The sequence below is a fragment of the Apostichopus japonicus genome, chromosome 20 (genome assembly GCF_037975245.1).
Source record: "Apostichopus japonicus isolate 1M-3 chromosome 20, ASM3797524v1, whole genome shotgun sequence".
In the NCBI taxonomy this organism is placed as follows: domain Eukaryota; kingdom Metazoa; phylum Echinodermata; class Holothuroidea; order Aspidochirotida; family Stichopodidae; genus Apostichopus; species Apostichopus japonicus.
The window spans coordinates 15,359,716-15,369,662 of NC_092580.1; the positions used below are offsets into that span (position 1 = coordinate 15,359,716).

At 37.4% G+C, this 9,947-nt stretch overlaps 1 protein-coding gene across 1 annotated transcript in view; it reads right to left on the reverse strand.

Annotated features, from left to right (window-relative positions):
• LOC139960831 (uncharacterized) overlaps positions 1–5,333 on the reverse strand; it is a 43,833-nt gene extending 38,500 nt beyond the window's left edge. Inside the window, exons 1-2 of the mRNA XM_071959416.1 lie at positions 4,853–5,333; positions 2,038–2,511 (exon numbers count right to left, since the gene is read on the reverse strand). Coding sequence (XP_071815517.1) covers positions 2,038–2,428 — 391 coding nt within the window. The 5' untranslated portion in view covers positions 2,429–2,511; positions 4,853–5,333. The remainder of the gene's footprint in view (positions 1–2,037; positions 2,512–4,852) is intronic.
• Between the last annotated feature and the right edge of the window lie 4,614 nt (positions 5,334–9,947).

Sequence of the window (9,947 nt, forward strand, 5' to 3'; positions counted from 1 at the left end):
CTTTTGTTTCATTGTTTTAATCTTTTTTATCTTCGTCCCCCTTTTTAACAGATAATGAAACATCTCCTATACAGGGATGGAGCTCGTTTACTTTTTTATATTGAATGAATATCTGCATTGAAATATTCATCCAACATTCTCGGTTTGATGACTCATCAAAGCGGTATAGTTATGCAATATAGTGCCAGATGCGGTTCCATTTGGCAGATAAATATCTATAATGAATAATTCATCCAGCCGTTTACTCGGTTGACGAGTTGACGAATGACACATAACTGTCTATATATAAGATCAGTTACAATAAGTTTCATGCAGGTTTTCAACACGAGGAGAAGAAAATAGCCACAGAAAAATGAGTCTTCCTGTGACACTTAAGGATGTATTAGATATCGGCTGTACAGTATCCCCAAGAGAAACCTAGGATTGCTTCAGATTCAAAGATGTTTCGATAAATTAACATAGTTACGTATGGTAGTTTCCTTTATCTTTTTCTCGCTTGAAATCGAAAGCACTTTATCAATATATTCGTTGCAACAGTTTTGACAAGACCTTCCGGAGTTACTTTCACAGTCATATATAATTGCTATAACCTGCTGCAGGTTAACAAACCTTGAGCACAACTTTACAGCTATTAATTAACGATGTACAGCTAATTGATAAACACATACTAGGGTAGTAGCTACGAGAGGGGCATGGGGGACCCCCCCCCTCCCTGTCCAACCAAAAAAAAAGACAACCTTTCTGCCGAATGGCTTACATTTAATAACACGTGCTAAATCAGCAAAGTTTGTAAATGTATAGATACAATGATGGAAATTATTGCACCATTTTGGATCTTAGTCCGATTATACCAAAGCAAAAATCTTAATTCTCAATTCCCTTAGACTACCCCCGTAACGCCCGCCCCCTTCCCTACGATTTCCACCTCTGGCTATAGTGGGATGCACAATACAATGATTTAATCCTTCTTCATAAGTGTTTTTATTTTGTCAGTCCATAACATTGTATTGATATCGATATGGTATATTTGCTCAATAATTGGTCTATATTTGACAGTTGTGTTAAAGAACTGTTCAAATGAGGTGCACTACCGGTACTGAACGTAGAATGGTGAAAGTCCCCGATACTATTTACATGTTAATCCTAACTGTATTTCAAAGAATGAATGTACGTTAAGATATAAAGAGGAAAAAGAACGCCGTGAGGACTTTCACATTCTAATAACGAAATCTTTCATGGAAGGATGGGAATTCCACTTGATATAACCGTTAACATTCTCACACTGAAGTGTTACTCCCTTTTCGACATTCCCATCGTCCTCGAGAAAGTATTGCATATTAGGAATTCCACAAACTTGTCGCGATAACTACCATGATGTTCGCAAATGTGTAGTCTCGTCTCGTTTGAAACAATTACTATTTACAACTCTTAGTCTATATACTATTTGTTTTTTAGCTTATAGGCCTATTCGTTGAAAATTTAGGAAAAGTGCAGTAATTATTTTTTGGCAATTCAGTTATTTTCCGTAACATTATCTGTAGAGTAGGCTATAGTCATCGCACAAGAACGCGTTCTTCATATATAACTTATTTGATAAACTTGCCTGCTTTCACTGCCAACCTGAGTTAAGGGCATCGCCGTACATTTGCAAAGGTTACATAATCTAATATCGAAATCGACATTCATTCTTTACTCGCCGTCAAGCAAAAAAAAAAGTAGGATTTTATTGGCAGATGAGAAGTTGTCAAAAACATCTTCATCTATAAACGTTTTCAGGAAAATGTTAGCTACTGTCAAACGTATTTGTCAGTCTCGACAACGAATCCAGTGTGTGTGATAACATCTTGGGGCCCGCATGTTTTATTTTTTTACTTTTAAATACAGTTAGAGAGTAACGATTGAATTTTGATGATTACGTGAATATTAGAGATGAAGAATTCGTATACCCCATAACTCCAAAGGCATAAATAATTCCATAGACGAAGTAACCGTCCAGCTATACTATTGTGAAAGATCATACAGAGAAATTTTACTTACCCTTAAGGGAGGACACACATGAGAGATTATCGGTACGCAAGGCTTTCTTCTGAGGACATTTACACCTGCACTGTGGTGATTCCATTACATCACAACGAAGCCTCACTGCACGTGTTGCGCTGCATAGATCATTACATCCTCGTTTACAATGTACAGTAAATTCATCACCTCTCGCTGTCCGTGTCACATTCATTGAGAAACGAAGAGAGTCGACGTCAGTCCGGGTAGGAGGAAAACAGTTTTCTCCGAGACCAGCGGGTAAATCAGCCTCCTGTTGGCTTGCCACTGATGACGTCACTAGGTCGGCCCAGGTTAGAGGCACCACGTGTGCAAGTGCATTCAGTAGCATAGCTGCAAGCACCGCCGACAACTGGTCCCAGTGAAATAGCATTTCCCTCTAGTTAGAGGCATATCACTTGACAATTTATCTTGTTGGCTTCCACTTTACAAATAGTTCAAAGGCACACACGTGAGCTGAGAATAGAAAAAATAACACTGTAAGACGTATTATCTTGAAGAGCTGAAATATTCCAAACTGTTAACTGCTTCACTCTGCTCAAACATAGCACCAAATTTGAAGGAAAAAAGTCATATCTTTGCCATACAAAATGATATGAGGGTGTGGTTTGCTCCTTAAGATGCAGAAAATGTCCAACATTTTTGTCAGTTAAAAAATCACCTTCAGCCAGCCACCGAAATATCCCTTCAAATTAATAACTGTGAAAGATGCCAACAAACCTTAGCATGTACAAAAGTCGCGAAATGATGACTCAAAATGATGACCATTGTAATCTGTTTTCTTCTTGTTCGGTGACTCGACCTTATACCTCGTATATCAAAAACGAGTGCAAAATTGTTCAGGGTGGAGGAATCGCAAAAAGGGAGGGTGAGAGCATTGAAACACATGCTCAATATCACGGACACTGCATTGGCTATCGCATATATACGGAATGCATGTTGAAAGTCAAGAGCGTTTGTGATCAATGAATAACCATAGCAATAACTTTAATGAAGTTGCAGTTTATCACACCTGCATCCAAGATAATGCATTAGGATAGGCACCGGTCAATAAGTTATTAATAGCAGCCCTACACCTGTAGTAACATGCTGTCAGTAAACAACGTATTTCGAGATCAAAATGGGGCCATCGGGTGTTGCGATATTACAGTGTTCATATGTGTAGCGAGCTGTACATAACTTCTGTAGTCTGTCTTCCTGAGCAGTGACGTAACTTCAACAGTTGGCACCTGGGGCGGATCCTTCCTGTGTGACCCCGTGCAGGGGATGCTGTGCTGGGGAGCGGTTTTAGTGTTGGGGTGTCCCTGAGAATTTTTTGTTTATGTAATGTGGCTTAAATGCAAGATGATGGCATGGGGGCCCCCTCTGACTGGTTGCCGGGCGGACCGCCCCCCCCCCACGTCGGATAGCTAGGATAAGATTCTCCTAAATCTATGTTCTGTTGGTTATCCTACACCCTGTAATGATGAATATATATATATATATATATATATATATATATATATATCAGGCGCGTAGCCAAGGGGGGGGGGGCGAAGGGGGCAGCCGCCCCCCCTTGAGCATAATTTTTAATTTTGTTTTTAATGTTTTTATGATATCGCTAGTATTTTCAAAAGAGAAAATGCTAAGATGCAACTTACAAGGCCTGGGAAGTGCCATTTCCAGCGATCTGGGAGGCATTTTCAGCCAAAATTTTCTTCTACGCTTCGCGACAACTCATGGTGGCGCTACGCTTAGATAGTTTGCAATGCCAAATCTATAGTTTCGCCCCTCCCTTGGCAAATTCCTGGCTACGCGCCTGATATATATATATATATATATATATATATATATATATATATATATATATATATATATATATTTATACCCTACTTGTGTCAAAGATGAAATGACGGCGAGTCGATGAACAGTCAATCCTGTGCAGTAATGTATGTATGTGGCTCAAGCATTAATATCACAATTTGAAAACAAAAGTTTTGGAAAAACAGAAAGCATAATTAATTCTACCTCTCGTATTTTCTTCTCCTTTTTACATACTTTCACCGTTAGATAACTAGAACGGCTTACGATAGACAATTTAAATATATTACAAATGCCTCCTATTTTTTTGTTACCAAAGTGCGTCAATATATCATCGATTCCACATTTTGGATCGACCAGACAGTTTGAAGCAAAACTAAGGAAAGAAACATCATGAACACAGAACAATACTAAACCAAACGCCAACAGTCTTTGTGTACAACAGTTGTCCAATTTCGAGTCCGAAAAGGATTAAGAGAAACTTGACTACTATATAACTGAAAACGAAAATGTCTCACGAGTAAGCAACCAAGTTCAGACAACTAAAAGGTTGTTGAATCGCTCTCACCACATACTGTAATCATCAAACTTTAAGATAGAACATCCATTTTGAACCAAAATAGCCCCCATTTAAATCGAATAAAAATAGTAATTGAAAACCGACATTAGCTATTAACTCCCTTTCTACTCCTCTGTCCAAGTAGGACTGCATGTATACTTCTATAACGTGATAAAACCTAGGCCTATATAATCTTCATACCGACGAGTAAAACTTACCTTTAGCCAGCCCAATCCTCGGAGAAAAGCTAAGCAAGTTCTAACGCCGTAAACACACCTGAAGGCCCTGTCGTCTAAACTTATTAAATTTCTTAACAAGTTTCCCTTCTATTTCTGAATACAGTTCATTCTATATCACACAGCGAAAATATTATTCGTGTGTACATACAACCCTATGGACTACCATATCACGTTGTAGCAAGCAATAAAGATACATTACCTGATAAGAAAGCTGCGTCCGAAGAATTATTGCAATTAAGCAAACATTTTCCTCCCGAATTCAATGAAAGTCCCCTTGAAATTTTCCCCCAATTTGTTAAATCGCAAACTCTCTCGTCGTCGACAAGTAAAATAACTATTGCTTCTGTTTGTGTCGTATGGCCGTACAATTATCTCTAAATAATCCAAGGTTGAAGAGAAAAGTGCGAAATCGATATTTACCAAGTAACTGCAGGAAGACATGAAGTTAACTTAAGCCGCCTTGATTTCAGGGGCAAGATTTTATTTTCCATGATTCTACAAAAACAAAAAACAGTATCCGCAATAATCCAATGAAAGAAAGCCCTAAATTTACTATAGAGGATATTAATATCTGTCATATACCTATACGGAGAAAATAGAGAACTTGAAGGATAAAAAACCGCTGCAACAGTGCATGAATGAGGCCTTCGTACCGTTAAACTGCGACTCACAATGTGTAGCGTCTCTTCTCTTATATACGTAGTTCAAACAAGGATCTGATAGTTTTCCCTCGCGAGTATAGCATCACGTGACTTTGATGCCAGGAAATGAAGCGAAATACGTTGAAAGAGAGAGAAAGAAAGAGTTGCTTGTTCAACACTCACTGAGAATCCCAAGTCTATTGACATTAGTGTGACCAGGAAGACTATGACCGTGCTTAATAGATATTCTGTTCATCTTCGTACGATGGATTATTAAAACTGATTTTAGTATTTGTTCGGGGAGAGGGAGTACACATAAAGAACTAGATTAGAGATTGCAAATATATATTTCCTATTTTTTTTTGGCTCTATTATTTTTTTTTTTGCCAATTCGCTTTGAAGTATTAGATGAGGGGATTTTATTGATGGATTATGTTGCAGTCTTTATTGCCTCGAAGCTTTTAATTGCATAGCACGCTTTCAATCTTAATGAAATAATCTTGTATGTGCCTTAATGAGAGAATATATATATATATATATATATATATATATGTATATATATATATATATATATATATATATATATATATGGGGAGGCGAAATATCAATTAGCGGTAAATCACAGATATGATTTATCATTTATTGGTAAATGATAAAATAAAGCGGGAGATTTGTAAGCTTGGGAATATTTGATTTGTCGGTTATTATATTATCAGTACCTGCAGACAGAGGCCGAGTTATACACAGTAAGTTAGAAATTAACATTTTGCCTTAAAGGAATAACTCAGTCTGAGATTTAATTGTTTTTACGTAATACAAAGCATTAAATACAAACACAATTGTTTATCTCTCTTGGTAGCTTGTTCCGTTGCTATATATGAAACTTTGAAAGTTATTAATTTTCGTTTGTATATTATAGGTGCATTGTGCACAGCGTATGATGTCAGTTAAAAAATTAAGTTAACTAAAGTTACAAACTTACTTAATTAAGTTACACACTATCAAACCGAATCACACTATCACAGTGAGTATTTACATATACAGGTACATTAATCATATTAAAATTTCATCTCAGTTGCCATGTAATTTTGGACAAATTTTGGTCATAACTTTCATTAGTTCAAACGGCAAACAATTTTATATTAATATTAAAGCTGCGTCCATTTTATGCTTCATATTCATATTTTAGGGGTTTTGTCATTTTGTTGTCATTGTAAAGCACTCTTGAACATGCTTAAGCATGAAAAGCGCGCTTAGATAAATCTGGTTAATAATAATGATAATAATGTATTTATTAGATTCTTAACCGCAAATATTACTTGCTTCCTGTTGAAGATCTGTGCGTATTATTACGCAATTAATAGAAACAATTTAAGTCAGACAAACTTTTTCTTCTCTTTTCTCTATCTCTGTCATTTGTATCACTTTACAGAAGAACTTACCTTGTTTGTGGTTCACAAAGTTAAATTCAAGGATAAATTTACAGTAAAATTGACACATATGCGGAAGTATACACACACCCAAACAACTAGCTAAAGCAAAACGTCTAACCTGAAATCCTGAATAGTGCACTCGAACACTGGGGGGGGGGGGGGGGTTAAAGCTTATACACTATACATGACAAAGGAGCATTTACATGCTATGTATATGTTCGAGGTGGGTGAGGGTACAACCAGGAAAGGGTGTGTCTCTCTATATGGTCGTTCAAGTCGACTCTCATGTGTGATGGTGTGGGGTTCCACTTCCACCCCAGCAATAAAAAGGCAATGTTTGACGGCTAATGGAGCATTCAGAGTCATAATTCGACTACAAATTTGGTCTACAAATTCAGTCTCGGCACAACTTTGTCCTACCATTTTACAAACTTTTTCTTTACCGTGAATTTTAGAAATTGAAACTTGTTCAATAGTCCCACACGAGTTTCTTTGTCGGAATCTCAGAAAAGCAGTAATATTTATTGCAATTTATATTTCCAACATTTAATTTGTTTCTAAGGATGCTCATCTTTGTTATACTTTAAACTTTCAAAGATGTAACAAATTACTGCAACGACGACAAAAAAAAGGGGGTGGGGGAGGTATGTCTACGACCTCTTCAAAACCAAATATATCATATTTTATGTACTACATTGAATGTCCAGGCGAAAGGCTACATAACGTATCGTAACAATTCAATGCATATACAAATATGCTTGGCTTTATGCCGCAGAATATGGCAATTTTATTTCATATAGCTTCGCACTTTGAAAATTTTACAGAACTTTCGATCAGGAATACTCAACGCTTCTTCTGCCATGATATATTATTGAACAATTTTTTTTTTCTGTTCTTTTTTTTTTGTCGTATCTAATAATGAAGAAAGCGAAGACTATAGCGGTCATTAGCCCAATCAATAGAGTATGGCCCGCCGGGAAGGCAAATAATGCAGATGTTGATAAAGAGTGAAATAAAGTTGATAGGTTTCCCCGCGCGGAAGGATTAAGAATGATAACTGCTCTTCCCTGTGGCACGTAATCCTTCGATCCGAGGTAAGTATGACGTCATTGGTCGAGAGTAAGAAGAAAAAAAAAAAACCAAGATAAGATGGACAAGCTAAGTGAGAACGTAATGGACGCAAAGTTGGCATTCGTTATAGGGAATAACATTAAGGACATAGATAAAACAAAAACTGTATGACGTTTTACTTGCTGTTTTAAAAGCCATTAGACTTTATGATTGTTTTAAGTTACTACTTTCGTGTCAAAGAAGATCGATCATAAAAGAAAAATTACTATACACATTCCTTCTTTTCCCATTCTTGTAAAATATGTTTCCATAAAAAAAACTTAATTGACAAGATGATGTGTAATTTTGACAATCCATTCGCCAGAAATTATGTGCGAAGTATAGGTTATACTCATAGCCGCTGTCGGAGGTTGACGTTGCCTATAGACAAACTTATCAACTTAACGTGATCTGATGGGTTGATTCGATAACCGTGTATACACCATATCGTATATATACTGCAGACTGACTCTATAACCTCAACACATAACCTGCCCTATTCGCTATGCTTCGTAAAGATTTTTTTTGAGGGCGTTGTGGTCAAGTGGTTAAGGCAGTGGACTTGTGATCTAAGGATTACAGGTTCGAGCCCTGGCCAGATCATTGCGTTGTGTCCAGGCGCTTTATCTCCATTGCCTCTCTTCACCCAGGTGTATAAATGGGGACCTGCGAGGTAACTTGTAAATATAGTTGCGTGCGCCGGTTTGTGGCTGCACCCTATGGGAAGTCCCCCGGGGGACACGTGGTTGTGGTGCACTGTGGTGCCCCAGGAGAGATTGATTGAATTGTGCACACTTTGGTGTGTGGGTGTGACAAGTTACCAATGACCAAGGGTTAAGTTGTAAAGTCATGTGAGGAGGCATTAGCCTCATACAAGACTGTAAAACCTTCAACTTTAACTTTAACCTGTCGGTAGCACGTAACCATGCCTTTGGACGTGGAGGGGCGTGGGGACGCATGCCGACCTAACTGGATGTCTCTCATTTGCGAAAAATTACAATATAGCTGCGCTTCCCAATATTTTATTTGCAAACGATGCTACAGGTATACAGTACCGTGCTGATTGTGCACTCCGTACAAACTATAGTACTAAACCCTGCAGCACTCTTAAAACATCCGGATCAAATTTTTATTCATTCCGGATCAAATCTGATCCGGAATGTAGTACAAAGCCAGCTATGTTCTATGTAATACAGTAAGAAGGTGATATTATACAACAGACGTTGTAGCTTGCTAAATGCTTACGCATGTGTTATGTTCTATATAATACAGCATGACGTTATGTGATATTATAGAGCAGATGTTATAGCTTGCTAAGTGCTTACACATGATGTTATATGTTTTATATAATACAGCATGACGTTATGTGATATTATAGAGCAGACGTTATAGCTTGCTAAATGCTTACACATAATGTTATGTTCTATATAATGCAGCATGACGTTATGTGATATTATAGAGCAGACGTTGTAGCATGTTAAATGCTTACACATGTGTTATGTTCTATATAAACAGCAGGACGTTATGTGATATTATAGAGCAGACGATAAAGCTTGCTTAATGCTTACCCATTTATCATATTCTACATAATACAGCATAACTTTATGTGAGAGCTATCATAGGGCAGAGGTTATAGCTTGCTAAATGCTTGCACATAATGTTATGTTCTATATAATACAGCATGACGTTATGTGATATTATAGAGCAGACGTTATAGCTTGCTAAGTGCTTACACCACATCTGGGTTTGTTTCACCGCGAAATGCATGACACGGATATTGTGCCGCTCCCCCTCAAACCCAGAATTCATGTCTACACGCCTCTAAATGGCGAGAAGTATCAAAATAACATGGATTAAATATCATTTTCCCAACAGCCAAATATCACCGTTTCGTATATTCATGATTTTCCATCATTGTTTGCGCCTCGTTTGCCGCCTTCACCTTTCTCTTGTAGTGTACGCATATAATGTACATAGCCTGTTGAATTACTGGTTTTCACTGATGTGGCACACTGCAGCGCACAATATATATAAGCCACAGATGTAAATGTGGTTAACATCATTGTATTAAATGATAGAGTGGATTCTGGAGAGAACGTGACATAGGTCA